Raw genomic sequence first — 19088 nt, 5'->3', positions numbered from 1 at the left:
TTTTACTTCTTGCTCCTCATGCCTGGGGGTTAGTGCACAGTGTCTTTGTCCACTCTGTTTCAGTGGTTATCAGTTGGATTTGGAATGTGGTTGTGTTTGATGAGAGGTGTAAAATAAGACCAGAAAAAGCTACTTGCTGTAGCAAGTTGTAACGGTAATATTGTTGCTTTCTCTACAGTGTCACTAAGATGCATTTACTGTTACATACAGTGCTCGGCATCTGCTCCAGAGGTACACAAGCAGGGTAAGCACATATAGCACCTGGCTATACAAACGTGCCAGTACAAAGCAGAGTAGGAGAAACAGAAGTTCCTCTGACACCACAGTGCTTCAAGGACACTAAACCAATTTTCTGAGTCTTAAGTGACTTGCCATAGTTAGGCTTTGTATACAAAGTTTTATTGTTCTTGTCTCAATATTAGGCTAGCTAACTCTAAAAATCCACCGGAGGTATAGCGCTGTAGTTTTGGCTGCTTTATATCTAGCTGAGATAACAGCTTGGTCTCTGAATACACGTGTGCAGTGAACATGGGAATAAACTTACCCAGGCTGTGTTGAGGTGGAGTGTGCCTGTTATTGTGGCTGCTCTGGGAGTTCCGATCCGGACTGCCTCAAATACAGACATTTCTTGCAGCATAAGGTAATTATAGTAAGATTGTTAGGCAGTGTCAGTAGCAAAACGATTTATTTCAATCTGTTTTATCACCCTGACAGATATCTTCATGTAGTTGTTTTGAAAAAATATGTCAACAAAAATCTTTTGGGGTCTTCAGGCTGTTCATTTTTGGGCCTGTATTTGGACCCCATTATTGTAAAGAACGTTGAGAACAGTTCACTGGATTATCAGTGCTGATGCCAAGGTTGTAAAAGCAGTACAGGGTAGTGGAGTGTTTGCTTACTGTTCGGAATGAAAATAATGGAAGTGCCACGTTTTCAGATAGTGTTAGTATTCAGATAATGCTAGTAAGACAAAACAGTGTTTAACCCACTGAAGCATTCCTGTTGAGTTCACTAAAGTACTACTCAAGTACCTGGGCTGTGATGAGATCCTTTGTGCCTGGTAAAAAATATGACTTTGAAATAGGTAAGGCAAAAATAACCATCTGTTTTACTCCCCCTGCTCTTTGGTGCCTGCATCTGAAGGGAAGCCGACTTTGTGCTAAAATCCTGTGGGTGAAGAATTATGTAAGATGATATTTATTTTTAATTGCAGCTGTCACATTAAGCTGCAGTGTTACTCACCAAGCAAAATGTTATTGGATAATGAGTGTGTAAAATGTAGAAAGTACCTTCTGAATTTCTCAGTGTGTGTGTGTGTATATATAATATATATATGTGTGTGTATGTATGTACATATATTTTTTCCCAGCATTACTAGAATATAATTTCTAGCTTTAATATCAATGGAATTTAGACACCACTTCTTGTTTTCATTTGTGCTTACCCAACATGTTTGCATTTATTTTACCATTGGATTCTTAGTTTGCATAATTATTTTCATATTTTGATGTTACCTGAGAAAGGAGACTAAACTCTTGCTGTTCCTCCCCTCCCCCCCCAGCCATCTCTTCTCCTCAGGTGCACCTGATGGACCTTTCTTCTTTTATAAGGAAGCTGTAGTTCCTCTCCAAGGAAGGGTCTGTTGAAAATGTATATAACTTCAACATGTGGAAAGTACTGTTAAAAAACAAAAACATGTTCCTCTGACAAGAATAGCCAAGCCCAGATTTTCTTTAAATCGTTGTCCAAATTTACTTACAGATATAATTGATGATTTTAAAAAAGAAGAAAACCCAAACCTCGCTAATTTATATCTGTCATTCTAATAGCACTGTTACAGAGTGTGTGCTTATGCCAGGAGAGATCCAGAGAGCCAAATCAAATGCAGGAACTAGTAGAATAAAATAACTTCTGGACTTCTATTTTCCATTTTGTTTTTAGTACCATACTGCTTTTCTGGTGAAGTCCACAGACTTCTGGTTGAAAATCTCCTGTAGGTTATGTATGACAAGTGACTTTTTCTTTTAATGCTCTCAATGCCTTTGTCTTTGAAGAGCAAGGGAGAATTTATGATTTGCCAACTATTTGGCAGAAGGAAGATAAGCACTTTCTACTGCTTATAGAGAAGGCCAAGTGCCAAAACCAGTACAACTGCCTTTGCTGTTTAGGTGTTTGTTTAGTTTTCATTGCTGTAACAGCTGTTTCCCTCCTTTGTGCAGCACTGGAGTAGTGGGGAACGCTCTTGATTGGTTTTATAGCCAGGGCAGGGGTTTACTTACCTATGTTAGATGCACATTTTCTGTTAACATTAATTTTCTTCCTCCCTTCCTTAAGGAAGCGAATGCTTCTGCTCAAGCCAGTAGTTACAGCTTCTCAAGAACTCTGTTGAAAGTAGGAGCTATTGCTGAGAAAGCTCTGCCCTCTGCTCAATCGAGCCTCACTTCTCAATGCTTTTCCTGTGGAATGTATTCTTGTGGTCTTTGTCCTGCTGCTAGAGGTGTTTTTCTGGACTATTTGGATTAGTAGAGTAGGAAGGCAAATAGCTGAAATGCACCTTGGAGTGCAGCAGGTGGATCATCAGCAGAATTCAGTGGTGGATCAGCACTCCATTACAGAAGTCTGAGGGATCCCTGCAAGGAGGCTGGCTGCACAACCATGCCGTTGGACTTGAGGGCCTTCACACAGCTAGACAGTGGCAAATGTTCTGGAGTAGCTTTTTCTATCTGGTATATCCTGCATGTCAATATAAAGCCTAGACTTTAGTATGAAACAGCTTGGAGTGGTACGGATTGGCTTGTGTAGCAAATACTGCTGGTATTTGAGCAGCGCTAGAGATCAACATTATGCTGTACAGCAGCGTCTTCCGCATTGCTCAGCTTGGGATTGCTGCAGGAAACTTGCTGCTGTTTGCAGCTTGAGCTGCTTGGCACTGTGGGAACTGCATCTGGGTGAGGAGAAGAGCAGCTGGTCCTGCCTGCTTGCTTCTGCCCTGCGTTGGCTCCGGTGATTTATTTGGATAATGGATGACAGCAGCTATAGCAGCTTGCTGGATTACTGCAGTAGAGCTGTGGGGTTTATTTCATGCAAATGGGGCCTTTCACTTGCTTTGCTGAATATGGTAAAATCTTCACTTGAAGGTTTTCTACTTTCCTTTTTCCAGTTCTAATGATTTTGTGTATTAACTGTATCTGTCCAAGGGAGAAATTAAGCTAAATGGTTTATTGTGTTGATGTAGTAAAGAGCAGTTGAGCCAACTGGCTGTTCGTTAAGCGTTCAACAGACTGGAGCATCTCATAACTGATGCTGTTATTTAAAGGAGTCACTTCCTCTAGTTTGTTTAAAAATTGGATATAATCTGAATTTTGATGGGATTGTAAGATGAAAAGGAAGACAGTGCATATAGTATACCTTGAAATGATACTTATTGCTCAAAATTGAAGTTATTTGTGGTCTTTCACAGTCAAGATGTTCTTGGTAATGGCTGAAAAGCAGGCAGATAGGTAGTTAAGAACAGTGTGGGCACTAAATAACTTCATGACAATGAAACTTCCCATTGCTACACATGGATTTGCTATATTACAGCTTTCTTGTGAGAAAAATATTAGGCCTTTGCCAGAAAACAGTTGTGTTAATATGCTGTCCTCCATAGTATGAGTTAGGTACTGAAAGAGAAAGTAAGATAACACTAACTGGTGTTCTGCACATGTTAATTTCCATGATGCAGTAGTTCAATAGTAATAACTTTTATATTCTTTATCCTCGTTTAGAAAATTTACATTCAAAAAAGGTATGTCTTTTTTTACCTGAACCATGGCTTTATCTTTGTTTTTTGTTTTAGGGCTGGAGAAGGAGGGGTTGTGAAGTTTGTTTGTCTGCTCTTCAGAATTAAAAGGAGGAAATAGGCCATGGGTGATGGAGACAGCTTTATTTTACTGTTTTAAGGCAGATGAGAATATATATGTATATATAAACTTGTTATACTTCTAATCAGCATCTTTAGAGTCCTTTAGGTGTATTCTTCAACTCTTCAGAGTATACAAATAGTGTTGTAACTTTGGCAGCGATGCTTCAAAAACTTGTTTTGGCTGCAAAGCTTGTGTGTGTTGCAACGGAAGTGTTGTGCTTTTTTTTTGATCTCTCCCCCCGTTCAGCTCTTCATTGGTGGTGCTGTTGGTGTTAAGCCCGGCTGGTTAGTTCATATAGCTGCAGGCTTTGAGTGCATCTGCCTGGAGTGTGGATGCTGCTCCTTGTGGTTCTGGTCCTCAAGTCCTCCCTGTGATTTCTTCTGACTGTAGTTCTTTTGCTCTTCAGTGTACCTGTACTGTGGAAATGGCTTTGTGGTTTACATAGTCTCTTTCGGAGTGGAAATTCCCATTCTGGTGAGACTGCAGGGGATATAAGGAGCGTGCCATTAGCTCTGCTATAAAATTCCAGCTGATTTCCCTTGAGAATTCAGGGCAGGAAGCTGTTTCAGTGTCACCGGTTGGCTGAAAGTCCACACAGAAGTTTAAGTTGGGTAGTTTGGTACAGGATGTTCTTCTGAGTTGGATGTGTGCCTTTCTACCTTAGAGCTACCAATTACTCATGTCTGTTGGCTTGCGCTGGCCCAGCCATACAGATTAGTGTCCTTATAATTTGCTGTGGGTGTTTTTGTGGAAGCTTAATTTGAACTGCAACTTGTATACAACTGTAAAAGTCTTCTGTTATCTGAGTAATGCCTGCGTGAGTGTTTTGTGTTAATTATGACTGCTCTTGTTGTTCTCCTTAGTCTCACAGTGGCAAATTCATTTATTTGCAGTCAAAGTGCAGTGCTTGCATGTATGTCGGGGCCATTACTTCCAGACACACAATTTAGTGAGATTAATTTCTTCATTTACATCCTTAACATTTAATTTCAGTCCAAATAATCTTTAGTTGCTTCTAATACGACAGTTGCTGCTTGGTGAAGTACAAGATAATGAGAACGGCAGTATGCTCGGGAAGCTTTTGAAGTGCTTGTATGTTGTGTGAGAGGACTTGAGGTGTTTTAAAATACATCTTCTGTGCTATGTTTTAAAAGAACGAGTCCATTCCTTTTAAAACTCCTTTTGATACGTACATTTTAAAGATGCATATGCAAGAACATAGATTAAATAACCATCTATTTTTCAGTTTTATTTGTTTCTGTTTTTGTTCCATGCCTTGTTGTTATTGTTTATAAGATTCCTTCAAAATCTGTCATGTTTCTGCCTCTCTGCATTCATGTTGTAACTCTGTGCTATGTATGCTGTCATTTAGTATCTGCATTCATAATTTTTTATGCACTTCCATTCTGTGTTTGTTTTGCTGATAAGATGGGCTTGAAGCACTCTGTTACCAACAGAATCACAGAATGACCCGGGTTGGAAGGGACCTCAAGGATCATGTAGTTCCAACCCCCCTGCCTGGCAGGGCCACCAAACATACACATTTACTAGTTCAGGTTGCCCAGGGCCCCGTCCAACCTGGCCTTGAACACCTCCAAGGACGGGGCATCCACAACCTCCCTGGGCAGCCTGTTCCAGGGCCTAACCACTCTCCTAGTGAAGGACTTCCCTCTAACATCCAATCTAAATCTTCCCTTTTAACTTAAAGCCATTTCCCTGTGTCCTACTATTGTCAGCCCTTTCAAAGAGTTTACTCCCCTCCTGGGTGTAGGTTCCCTTCAGGTATTGAAAGGCTGCAATGAGGTCACCCCGCAACCTTCTCTTCTCCAGGCTGAACAAACCCAACTCCCTCAGCCTGTCCTCATAGGGGAGGTGCTCCAGCCCCCTGATCATCGTGTCCCTCCTCTGGACCCTTTCCAAAATCTCCATGTCTTTCTTGTACCGAGGGCTCCAAACCTGGACACAGTACTCCAGAGTACCAACCTCCTATTGCTTTACTTTCCACACCTCAAATGTTTTTAAAAGATGTCATCACATAAACCAATGATTGTCTACATTTGTCTGAAACTATTTTCCTTTTTTTTTGTTTTGTTTCTCTTGTAGTTCCTGGAATTGATGGCGGTGGGTTAGCTGATGCTAGTCTCACAGATTCTTACTTTAGCACCAGCTTCATTGGCGTTAATGGATTTGGAAGTCCTGCTGAATCCAAGTATCCCATGATGCAGGTAATAGCAGAGAATTGCGTGGTGTTTCATTAGTTTGGGCTGGCATTACACCAAGAAGTGTTAAGTGTCCATGAGTCAGGAAAAGTGCATTGCTCTGGTATGTCATTTTGCAGAGTGTACTATGTATACTTTAATTTTGTGGACAGGAATGAAACTATATTGTTGTTTTAAAATTATCTTGTTTTTATTGGCACTTATTTCAGCTGTTTGGCTGTTGCTACATATGTTAACTCTGTGTTTCTTGATCTTTTTAATCTCATATCTAATTTGGTAATCTTTTACAAGATTTTGAGATACTGCAAAAAGCAAAAGTCACTGAAGCAAGGTGTGAACTGAAATCAGTCAGTTGCCAAGAAGAAAAAAACAGAGCTTATAAACGGTCTCTGGTGGCATTCAGTGTTGTTGATTTATATATTCAAGTCATCTGAAATTTTGTTTTTCTATTTATGCTGCTTCTGCAGATGTTGACACAAGAGTTTCCATGAAGCGGAATTATGGTATAGGTGGCAGTTTGTCAGATTTAAAACCTAAATGAGCAGTGATTGAATTAACACATGCAGTAGTGTAATTCCCTCAAAATTGCTTTTAAAAGCTGAGAAGGTTGTTTCTCCCTGTACTCAGGGGTTTAAGGGTTTAGAAACTAGCTTTAGTTTCTGTTAAATGAAAGAGAGTGCAAGTCAAATAGTTCCCACTGAGTCCTGACAGCAACTCTCTTCTTTTGTATCAAGGAAACTCTCCTTATGAGCTTACTTTGATCTCAGTTGTGGCTGTGTATTATGGATTGAAAAATAACTCAGCAAAAGGTGGGAAATAGGTGTGTTCCCTTTTTTTTTTTTTTACTGCATGTTTTCAAGAAAACCGGATTTTTCTCATTCAACAGAATTGCAAAATTATCGAAACGTATATTACTGATGCATGATTTAAAGAGAGCATATTTAACCTCTGATCCCAGAGTGCACTGATGAATCTAGATATATCTTGTCCCTTTAGTAGCAAGTCATTGTTTGTGTTGTTAAAGTGAATTCTGCAGCAACTTTCTAAGCACAAAGTTTTAATCAATCATAGTTTTTTCTAGAAATATGATGAATCTAATGTGAATGTTCACAGAAGTTTGAAATGCTAATGCCTGGCATATTATAGCCAAGACATTGCGTTTCTTTTTGAGAAAACAGAAGAACTCTCTGTGCCTCTTACCTATTGGAGGCTAAGGAAAAGTACTGCTGGAGGTGAATTGCATTATTGTTGGAAAAAGAAGTGCTGAGAGGCATTAAGCTATAGTTTAAACAAGTGCATTCTTATGTGTATTTGTTTGATCTTTTTTTAAGTAATGTAGTTTAACTTCTTATTTTCATAGGTAAAGCTGTCAATGCTGTTTTGGTTATCTGTCAGCTTCTGAGTTGAGACCATGCTGCCAAAGTTACTCACTTTGCTATGATTTTTTCATGTCATTCATCTTTCTGGAGAACAAGGCAAGGGGAAAATCTGACTTCCATTTCAATGAAACAAGTGCTCTGCAGTTTAGAACAGAGGATTTAAGCCTGATGAATCAGTGGTTGCATCAAGGATATATCTATTGCTGCCTTTATGCAAATTTGCCCAGATTTGGTGTCTTGATAAAACCTTCCAAACTGGTTTATTTAGCCCCACTGGAGGCTTACTAGGAGCTAGATAATTTAACAAAGATACAGCCTGCACTGGCATGTTCCAACATGAGTTCATTCCTGTTGCTACAGTGTTGGCCTGATCTAGGCCTTGGTTGAATGCTGATCAGGAATGCTGATCTTCCTTTACCTTTTTCTTTTCATCCGCTTTATACTGAAGCAGCGCAGAAGAGAGTATTTGGTAAAAAAAAAAAAAAGAGTTGCATCTTGGTTAATTGGTGTGGAAGGGCAGAGAGACGTGCTGTGGGCTTAGAGAAACTGAGTTGAAGATGAGTAAAAAAGATGCTGGGAGGACAGAGCCACAAAGTGTAAGAGCAGAGAGGCTTACAGAATGATGAGTGGACTTGTGTGAGGGAGGTGCATACAGTTCCTGATGAAGGAACAAGGTGGCACGTTGCAGACCTGAGTTGCTGTAGCATATGAACAGGACAGATCTGTGTGTGTGTGTTCTTTTCTGAACCCTAAAATCAAACTAAGATACTGCAAATTTAGCATTCTGCCTGTCATTGAAACAAAAATCTGCTGCAAAATGTCTAATTAGCCTCTGCTTTGCTTGTGCAGATGAAAGTGTCTATTCCATCCCTGAGCTACTTAGTCATCTGTGATGGATCTGTGCAGTTCACGGATAGATACATCAGTGATCCAGTATGAGGAAACTTTTCAGCTTATTTATTTTTTTACTGGGGAAATAGCACAAACAGGCAAATAAATACGCAACGATAAGAAATGCTAGTAAGGTACGGTTAGACGTTAAGAAAGGGTCAGTTTAGTTTGCCAGTGCAACTTTGAGTATATATATTGAGATGTATTCCCCTTAACACTGTGTAATTTTTCAGTAGGAGAATTATGAGGACTTATTCAGAACACAGATTGCATGGTGTATACCTGATGAGCATCCATTTAATAGTCAGTGAAGTGTGCATCTTATAGTTCTATGCCTCACTTTTGCATGCTATTCAAATTGTTTTCTTGAAGGCTACTAGTTGGCATTCTGCTTCAGGTTGCTTTTGTTGTATCTGATGTTTACATTTCCTTTCTAAAGTAAAGGAATGCTTTCCTTAATAAAGAAGAAAGCTGTCTGCATTTTATGGAGGCATGGGAAGAAAAAGATGACCAAAAAAACCCAAACAACAGCAATGCTACCTGTGCCAGAGACACCAGAATTTTTGAATTTAACCTATATGACTGGAAGGTGAGGAATGGAGTTAGTGACTCTGTGTAGAAGACTTGGTTGAAGTAGCTTAGCTGGTCTCAGTCTGGTGAGGATAATAATAGTTGGTCTGTTGTGGGTAACGCTCATTTTCTTTCACTATGAGATAGTGAATAAAGCATGGAATGCAGACTAAATGCCTTCCAACGTTATTACCAGGAGTTCAATAGATAAGTCTAAGACTTGATAAGGCTATTCCTAATTAATCTTAAGAATGCATTTGTTACCTGAAGCAAATAGAACAAGTTTGATGAAAACAACTGTGGTTGTGTGCAGTGTGGTTATCGTAACACATTTGTAATAGAGCCAAACTGCCTCAAGCAAAGTTACTATCCAAATTTTGCAGTAATGTTCTTGCATGCAGTACAACAATGTTAAGTAAGCAGCACAAGGAAGGAAAATGAAAGTAAACAGTATCATGATGAATTGAGGAAATACAGTCTTTGAATAAATACTACAGCTAGTTAGTGATGAATATTTCTTCAGAACTGATCTTTCTGACTCTGAGATCTCATTTGGATGCATGAAGAATATTTCAGGAGGTCCGGAAACTTATTATTGAGATTCGACCAGTGGTAACGGTGCAGCTGATGATGATACCCAGTTTGCAGAGGGGAAAAAAAGATGAGGGTAAGAATCCCGAGAACTGCTAAGAAGAGGCAGGACTTTTAAAGTGGCCGTTGTTCTAATTCTTTGTAGTTCCTTTCTAAAAATAGGAACTCTTTGCATCATTCTTCTGCTCTTCCTGTTGCATCAAAATTATGTGCTGTTAGCCAGCCTTTCATTGCCTTCTGTCAAAATTGTATGCCAACCTTTCATCGCCTCCTGTTGGTCCCTTCTATTGTTTCTAGCAAGTTTAATATTGATTAATAGTCTCCTGTCATCATCGGTTTGCATTTTCCTGTTTTACAGTTCTGTTTCATGTGTCTTTTCTTCTCTAAATCTGCATGTGCTTTTATATACACTGTATTTGCAGTATTGGCTTCCAGCTTACCATAGTGTGTATTTTCTGTTTTCTCCATCTCTAATAACAGAGCAGGCCTGCTCTGCACATGGCTCATAGGCTGCATGCTGTCCCCAAAGCTGTTCTTTTTCCTTTTGGCTTACAAGCAGCCAAGAGACACTCTGAGATGTGGCTCAAGAAGCAGCTCATTCCTTTTGGCTCTCCCAGTAGCAAGGAGGCAGGAGCTGGCTGAGTGCCTGTAGTGCTTGGCTGCTTGGTCAGTCACTCTGCTTTTACCCTCGTGCTCCACTGAACCAACCACATTAGTACTGCCTCTTTCCTAGCTGTGGACTGATTGAGGTGGTGTGGGAAGGAGTCTCAATAGTGTTATGCTGGGATCATGAAAGGATATGTGAATAATCTGGGAGAATATAGGCCTAGTAGTACCTTGTCAAAACTTCTGATATCGTATTGATTGAATAACTTGCTTGCAAGAGCATAAAGCAGCAGAAGATGTCTTCACATATGCTGCTTCACAGAAATGTGTTTTTCTGTGTTTTGGTATGATGAGCTTTATAACTACGTGCCTTTCATTGGTCTGCAGGTTACATGTAAAGTAAAAAAGCACATTTTATCAAGTAATAGCTGTAAGTGAGATAAGAAAGAGGGGGTAATAGTCTTCAGCACCTAAGCTGGCAAGGCTGTGTAATGCAGAAGAATCAATCTTGCTTTTGCCATGCTAATATTGGTGCACTAAGAGTTCTTGAAAAGCCTGAGAAGTAGAAATCTCCCTCACTTCAAAGCCTTGCAGCTGAGTAAACACAAAGGCCTTTGTTCCCATTGTTGCATCTGCCAAGAACTGAGTAATAAAACGCTCCGTATAGTACAGAGGCTTGTAAACGTCTTCAGTTTTTAACTATAGAGGACTGAGTGGAAATATAGAAATACTCTTAAATATGGAATTATGCGATTGTTTACATAATGCCTTTTGAAGAAATCTAGTTGTTTTAGTTCAAACAGTTCAGTGGGATATGCTGTAGGTGGTGTCAAATACGCTTGCTACCCAAGACAAGTTCAGGATGGCTTAGAAACAAAAGCAAAAGGTGTCACCATTTGTAGGTCACAGAATTTGACAGCTAAACAATGGCTTGTTTGGTTGTGACAATCTTATTCTTTTTTGCAGGATGAAGTCTATTATAGTTGAACTAACATTATTCTAAAAATTACAAAAAAATATACCCTGAAATACAATTCCAATAGAAGAGTATTAAGGTGATGAGAATAATTTGTGATATTGTGAGCAGACAGTGGGAAGCAAAAACTCCCTTTAATGTAAAATATGTCTTGTAACATAGATTGTAAAACTGGCTCTAACTGTATGCTAGTGCTTTATTCATCCTCTATCTTGATTAAAATTTTGCAACTACATACTTCTGGGTAGAGTGAAATAAAAGCGAAACAGTCTTGGTCCAAGTGCAGGATAGAGGCAAGATGATGTGAATTTAGAAAAGGCTGCAATTTTTTTTCTTAATATTTCTTTTTTTTTCGCTAGCATACTGCACCAAGGAGATATTGAGAAGTGTCTAATCCTCAAACATATTATTAAAATAGCAATTTAACATAGAATTGATACAGTGATGTTGTCATCTTAGTCTGTCAAAATACTTGTTTATTTTAAAGGCACATTAACTTGCAGCAGTTCTGAACTGGAAACTTTAACCAACAGATTATCTTATGTCTAGATGAAGGAATGATTCACTTCAACCTAAGGGTCTTTTTTAAAACAGTACAGTTTCACACAGTCTTTTCTGGGGGGAATAAAGTACTTCTGAGTGAGCATATTCGCTCTCCTGTATTGCTTGAATATTCAGGCATTGACATTGTAATCTGAAACTTTTTCTCAATTATTTTTTTTCCCTTGTGAAGTAAGGGATTATATTTTGTCACTGATAGAAACTTCAACAGTGCAAGCTGAAGCTTCAAGTGAAATCCTTGGACGGGGCTGAATGTGACAGTTTTGTTCTGTAGCAGCTCTCTTTTGAGATGTGAACAGAAACAACTTTTTAGTTCCTTTAAAGGGAGAGGGGTGGAATGTATGCCAGTCAGCCTAGTTGAATTTTAACTACGGCTTAAGGAACCTCAATAAATCATAGCACCAAGCAGGCGAAGGGGAGGAATTTTTATGGACCTGAGTGACATTGGAGTGGCACGCAGTTGTGCCAAAGTTCTTTCCATATGAACTTCGATGTGGTGAAAGTCATGATGTATTAATACAGGTTAGAAACTGATACGTGTGTGCTTGCTTTGCCTGGCAGGCTTAATAGGAATGAATAATTCTCTTTCTTCTGCCCGTAGTCATTGCTCTTACCTTTCTGGAGCTTTCTTCTTTTGGGCTTGAGTTTCTTGTGGTTGGATTATTCTTGAAATTGAATTTGAATGAAAAATAGTTGAATGCTACTAAGAGACAGAGTGTTATTTGGAAATAAAAACCTGTTGTCCAGAAAACATTAATAACAAATAATGCTTGCTGTAATTTATAATTTATTTGTTGCTTAAGACATTCACAAGTAGACTTAGTAAAAATGATGTACAGAAACAAGCTTAATTAAGACTAAATGCTTTTGGATGTGGTAGAAAACTCTGATATTAAAACATCTTTTAAGTCCTTTACTTGATTATGTGCAGGACTTCCATGGATAATGTTAAGGAGCTTGTGCATGTGTAATAAATGGTGAGGAAGATGAAAAATTAATGGAAATGGCTGTTGAAGTGTTGTTTTTTTAACCTCATTCAAGGTGCAGCTTACAAACAATTACAGCAAGAGGTGCACAACATCAGTAAGCTGTTTTTGGAACCATGGTTCATATGAAATGTTTAGACCTTGAATAAGCCTTTTGACATTTGTAGGTTCAGTAAGTTCTTTGCACAGTGCTATTAGGATACTAAACAATGTGTTCTGCTGCAGTGTCTCCAGTGTGCATACTATGTTTTTATTGATCATATTGGCACTGATTTTCATCACTGCAGTCACATTCACATCCCAAGCCTGTTGATTGAATGCTTAATTCCTCTACTTGAAGAAGAAAAATATTGATGGCAGAGAAGAGCTTGGTTCCCAGTTTAAGCCATTTGCTCAATGATTTTTTTGATACCAGCCTAGATATCAATATCTTATGTATCACCATTATGATGGGCCATTACAGTTTGCATTAAAATCATTATAAAAATCTGAGTGTCAGAAGTAGACATAAACACTATTTTTAATCAATGCCTGGACAATTTGCAAATCTGAAAGGTTTCCATTGGATTCCTAAATCACTCCCTAAAAGGAACAGTGTTCACGTACCAAATGCTAAGAGCAAATACACTGTAGAGATCCTTTACAAATACAGTTTTGGAGTAGAGTGAATGCAATCTCTATGGATGCGAGGTGGGTGGCATCAAAATAGGGACAGCACATAAGACAAATACTGTTTCTCATTTCAAATTTCTCATCTGCATGTACTCTAGTACTGCATCATATCAAGCTACGTTCTTATACTGAATGAAGAGTTGTTGGGGAAAACCCAGTGGTGGTATCAGGCTTGCTGTAGATTGGAGCACAGATCATAGAATCATGGAATCACCAAGGTTGGAGAAGACCTACACGATCATCCAGTCTAACTGTCCACCTGTCACAGATAGTTCTCACAACACCCTCAACATAATGTCCAAATGTTCCTTGAACAGCCCCAGGGTTGGTGACTCCACCACCTCCCTGGGCAGCCCATTCTGGCACCTGACCACTCTTTCAGAAAAGTAGTATTTCCTAATGTAGTAGAGAAGGCAGTAAAGGAGACTAGCATGTCAGTTGACAGTAGTATATAGATTGAATATGCTATTGAGAGGATAACATTAAGATACATGTTTAGGATACCTAGGTTTTATAAAAACTTTCTTAAAGTTCCTTTTCTGGTAGTGCATATTGCTTTGCTATGTTGTTTTATTTCCCCATCTAGTCAAGAATTGGGTGACATAGTATTGACGTGTTATGCAGTAGGCTATTTTTGCCATCTGCCACCAGAATTCAGATTGGCAGTGGAAAAATGAGAGCATGAAGAACAACTTCAGTGACCAGTTTTGAGTCTTAGTCTGTGTCTAGACTATTGAGTGAGACATGCCTGGAAACTTTCCTTGGCACAAGGGGCCAGCTGGCATGGAATGATCTGTTTGTGCTGGTGTACACTCACCCACGAAAGCAGCTGTTGTGTGCAGACTGTCTACTTGAAGGGATCTCAGAATTTCTCATTGACTGAAGTTTGGCTGGGAGACTCCTAGCTGGTGTAGGCCAAAAGTACTGCAGGGAGTATGTTAACAAATTATAGGTGGCATCTCTTGGAGAGGATGCTTCTTGACATTGCTCCGCTGTTCTTTGTGCATTTTTTCCTCCAGCTGGGAGACTGGACAAAGAAGACAATAAGTAGGAGTAAATGGCTGCTGCTTAATATCTGTGTCAAAGCAGTTGGAACTCTTAGTGCAGCACTGCCTCATTTAGTCCAGGTGGCACCTCCAGAGGAGTGCTGTAGAAGCACATAGGACCTAGGAGGAATGTTGAGCAGGTTTTGTGCATCCTGCTGGCTAACAAGAATCATGTGATTTTGCTGAAAGGTCCCGTTCTTTTGTTGAAAAAAGAACCAACCAGGAGACCACAAACCAACACGAACAGCTTCCTCCCCATCAAATATGATACTAATTTGAGTATTTTGGTTAGAAAAGTTTCACAGGGTGATGATGGTGTGAAATAAGTGAAGGAGCGTAGCGAGTGTACATTTAAAAGAAATTACAACGGAATAACTGACTTATCTTAACACTGTTGTACAGAAAGAAAACTGTAGGTTTTATAAAGCCTCCCAAGCTAGAGAACAGTGTTTTGGTTTAGTATGTAGTCATTTCTGGCCTTCATTGTTCTCACTTGAAATGTTTTACTAAACGCTTCTCTCAACAACAGACGACTCTTTCTAAAACTTTCTAAATACCGCTCTCAGCTCTCTCACCTAATTTCTGTAGCTTTATTTTATGTGCAATTTTATTTTCTTGTTTTTTCAGAGGATGACAAATAGCAGCAGCTCTCCTAGCCTTCTCAATGACAGTGCCAAGCAATATGCAGGCCATGGTAAGTATCTATAAAGTAACACATACAAAAGTATGTGTAGGAGTTTAAGTAATTTTCCTTTAGTAAAAGTGAGCTGTAAGACAGGTTTTCTCCTCTTATCTGATTTGAGATGCAGGAGAACTTTATGTCCTGTGGTATATAGTACATAAGTATTTCCTGTAGTCTGAAACTCATGTGCTGCAGAATTCATAAATTTTCAGCCTTCTTTTTCTGCAATGGGGAAAACCTAAGTAACAAAACAAATAAATTACTTCAAAACAAACAAACAACAACAACAAAAAAAAACAGCCTACTGCAAACATTATCTATTTATCTATTTTCTCACATCAAATGAGATGCTAGTTTAGATATCCACTATAAAGCACTGATAGCTTAAGTAAGTGCTTATGTTGGTCCACAATAATATCCCTTTTTATTGTGCTTTTCATGGTAGTTACTCTATGGAATGAATATACAGGTTTTTAACTTTAAGGGAGTACATTACATGTGTTTCAACCAAACAGTACATCTCCACAGTGTAGGCTTATGAGTTCACTAAACTACTGTGAAAAGTGTATTGAACTTCCGTAACATGCTTTTAAGATTTCCATTCCAAATTATAACAGGCACTGCAGATGATTGCAGCTGTAGCTGTCAAACCAACTTCTTTCAATAAGAGAGTAGTGTTTAAATATTCTGTGCTGAAAATTGCTGTATAAATGATATGGAACTCTATTTGTGTTTCCAATGCTATTTATATTATGCTAAAAAAAAAAAAAAAAAAAGAAAGAAAAAAGTATGGTAGTATCTACTCCTAAGAAAATTAATTTGAAAGTCAAAATTTGTTCTTGTTTTCCTTCCTCCTGTTTCATTTCCAGTAGGTTTTGTGCTTTGTGCCGCTAAACAATTAGCTATTCAGTGCCGTGAAGTTCTACTGCCAGTGTGACAGGCCAAATAGTGATGTTGATGCAAGCGAAGGAGAAAAACCAGACTGAGTTCTGGAAGGAACATTAAATTCTGTTATGTCTGTGGTCCTTTGTTCTCCTTTATTTGTAGTACTAACCTTTAAAGGAGTATTGATTAATACCGAAGAGTGTTTCGTTAAAATGTTACTGTTTTAACAGGTGATGTTAATGTCTTAATTTGATAGTTATATTTAGTATGGACTTTTGTGTTTAAGTTGCATCTGTGATTGTTGTTATATATACATATATATATATTTTGGTGCTTCAATTTGGCGTAGGGGCAAAGAAAAAGCAATAAAGAAGCTGCTAGAAGAATGTGGACTTTTGCTATCTTTAGTTGTGGTTGAAATTAGTATGTGACAAATAGCATCCATATTATTTGGTATAGAGAAGATAATTTCAGGTAGCTGGAGATAAAGGATTTGAAACATTGGATGGACTTTAAATAGTGTTGAACAACTGAATGTAATAAATTCTGTTAATAAGCACCATTTCATTTGTGCTGTTGCATGAAATCTAACAAATACTGCAATTTTTCTGTGTAGTTGTTAAACATAATTTTGTGTGATGTATTTCTTCCATTCAAACATAAAAAATTGTAAGCTTTCTTTTTAATCTTGGAAGTATGTAACGTTGTTTGGCATTCTTTCTACAGATCCACTAACTTCACCAAATTCATCCTTGTTTAATGACTTTGCTGCCCTCAGTGTTTCACAGAGGAGAAAGGTAGGCAGTAACTAAATCTTAAGCAGAATGTTTGTATATTGATTTATGAGAGAATAAGATTGGGAATAAATTGAAATACTGGGTGAGATAAGAATGAATCTTCTAATACTACTAGGCTAACATGAGATCTTTTTTAACTTCTGCTATGCATGATCAGACTGCTGCTATTGCAAAATGTTCCAAGCATGAATTTTATATGAATGCTTTAAATGTAAAACTTAAGGCATAGTCCTTTAAATTTGAGAACAAATAATTTTTATTAATCTGAGTCTTGGAGGTGATTTATCTTGTGCCTTCACAGTAACAAGTTTTGAATACATGAATCACTCCCACCATTTATTTATCCAGGATGTTTAAGTAATTCTTAGCTTGAAATGCATTCACTTTGAAGGTCATTTTATGATGATAACATTGGGAACTTGGGGCTTGGTAGTTTCCCCTTTCTGAAAGTGTGCTATATCAGCATGCTTATGACTTTTCATATAACCTTATTTATATGTTGGCAAATAAGCTTTTTATTGTTCCTCCAGGTGAAGCTTAAAGATAATGGCCATAGTTGGCCCATGAAACTCTTTTTTTCTTGAAGTAAAATAAAGTTGTAGAATATCATTTCCTAATGTTATGCATCAAAACTACATGGAATCGCTGAATTGCACCTTTCTTTAATGCCAGCTAGAGTGCACTGGAAGTTTCATTCAAATAACTTGACTAGTGTTTACCTACTTACTGAGGAGAGTAAGAATGAAATTGTATTTCCTTTTTAAACTTGGTCTGCAATCACTATGTATGTGTGGGTATGTATTTGTATGTATGTAAAGCATAAATGCAATAGAAAATGACTTATAGTACAAAAGTGTGCTAAAAGAACCACTGTTCCTAATACTGAAGAACTTGGAAATTAATTAGTACAAAATTTAAGCAAACAGAAAGCTCAAATAACATAAAGCTCAAATACAAAAGAAGAGTCTTTTCTGACTTAGTTTATTTTTCCCAAGAAAGAATCAGCTATTAAATGACTTGCTACAAAAGTAGTACAAAGAGATTATGAAAACTGATTGACTTGGGTTTTTTCCCCAATTAATATTTCAGACATAACTGGCATTAACTGAAAGAGGCCTTGCTTTGCTTTCAATATTAATCATTTATTGTTGATTGTTAATTCTATCTTGTAATGTATATCAGTGCAAATGTTGATGAATAACGTTGGTAATAGGGAGGTTTTTGTCTTATATGACCTGAACTGTCTTAAAATCTAGGCATCCAGGCTCCCTCTGTAGTCAGGAGAGAGAGATAAGCAGCTTCAATGAGCACTTGGCTGATACTGAGAAAAGCATGCTACATAAGACCCATGTCACTGTCTGATTTAAGTGGTTAATACTTGATTTATAGAGCCCCAAGAAATTAATCTCAGTTCTGTTGGGGCTGTCTGACTTTGACCACCAGAAGATAGTTTGCAAACCATTTCTCAATATTTTTAGTACATATTGAGCATCACATTCAAATGTGTTAAATAATTTCCTTGAATCAAATGCTTGAGTGCTGGGTATTTGAAAACTTACATGATTTGTCCCTGTACCTCAGTAGCTTGATTTTATTTAGAGCTTGAGCAATATGCCTTAACTGGCCAGCGTTTGCGACCAGCTGTAACACAAGCCACCTAGGAGTGCACGTTTCTGTTCATTGACTTTAAAGGGAGCCTTGGTGACTGGCTGAAATGTAGGTGTTTATAACATCTACTGTTTAAAAAAACCAAAAAACAACTTTCCATTTTCTTGCTAAGAGCCCAGGGCTAAGGTTTTGTTTGTTCTGAACTAGCTGGCAAAACCAGCATTTCCTTCGTTTATCACTGACTTGGAGGACAGATATAATACAGTCCTGGTAAGTGAATAAAGAGTAATTGTTTTGCTTTACAAATTAGAATTGTGATATTTTAAATATATAGAACTAAGTTATTTGCAATTGTGTAAAACCTGAATGTTTGTGTTATATAAAACTGTATTACACGTTTTTATGGAAACTATTTAAGTGGATGTCTTTAATGAATTTAAATTTATTAACTTTCATCTCTGAATATTACTGATCGTGTTATCCTGGCAACCCTCTAATAGTGGGCAAACCGTGTGAATTTACATTTCATAATAAAATTAAAAAAATAATGATTATAATTTTGAATATACTTGCTTTTTAATTAGTTAGGTTCTTTGAAACTAGTCAGTGTGGTTGGGCTATTGAAATTGCTTATGATTGTTCTTATGCTTAAAAACGTTGGATACAGCTTTTAGAAGCCTTTAATCTTTTTTTATTAATTTTTTTTAGTTTAAA

The 19088-nt window shown here is 37.8% G+C and overlaps 1 protein-coding gene across 8 annotated transcripts in view; it reads left to right on the top strand.

Annotated features, from left to right (window-relative positions):
• The window catches only part of PAN3 (poly(A) specific ribonuclease subunit PAN3), a 71045-nt gene that overhangs the window by 6566 nt on the left and 45391 nt on the right, over positions 1 to 19088 (top strand). For 7 of the 8 annotated variants that reach the window (XR_004305969.1, XR_001552735.2, XM_015852072.2 and 4 more), the window contains exons 2-5: positions 6009 to 6130; positions 15030 to 15096; positions 16696 to 16766; positions 18582 to 18644. Coding sequence is in view for 6 of the 8 variants with exons in the window: in XM_015852072.2 (XP_015707558.1) it covers positions 6009 to 6130; positions 15030 to 15096; positions 16696 to 16766; positions 18582 to 18644 (323 nt within the window). In the remaining 2 variants the exon portion in view is untranslated. The remainder of the gene's footprint in view (positions 1 to 6008; positions 6131 to 15029; positions 15097 to 16695; positions 16767 to 18581; positions 18645 to 19088) is intronic. The other variant, XM_015852068.2, reaches the window with a different exon arrangement.

The sequence above is a fragment of the Coturnix japonica genome, chromosome 1 (assembly GCF_001577835.2).
Source record: "Coturnix japonica isolate 7356 chromosome 1, Coturnix japonica 2.1, whole genome shotgun sequence".
Lineage (NCBI taxonomy): Eukaryota > Metazoa > Chordata > Aves > Galliformes > Phasianidae > Coturnix > Coturnix japonica.
Note: the sequence above shows the minus strand (reverse complement) of the source record. Positions and strands in the feature narration are given on the sequence as shown.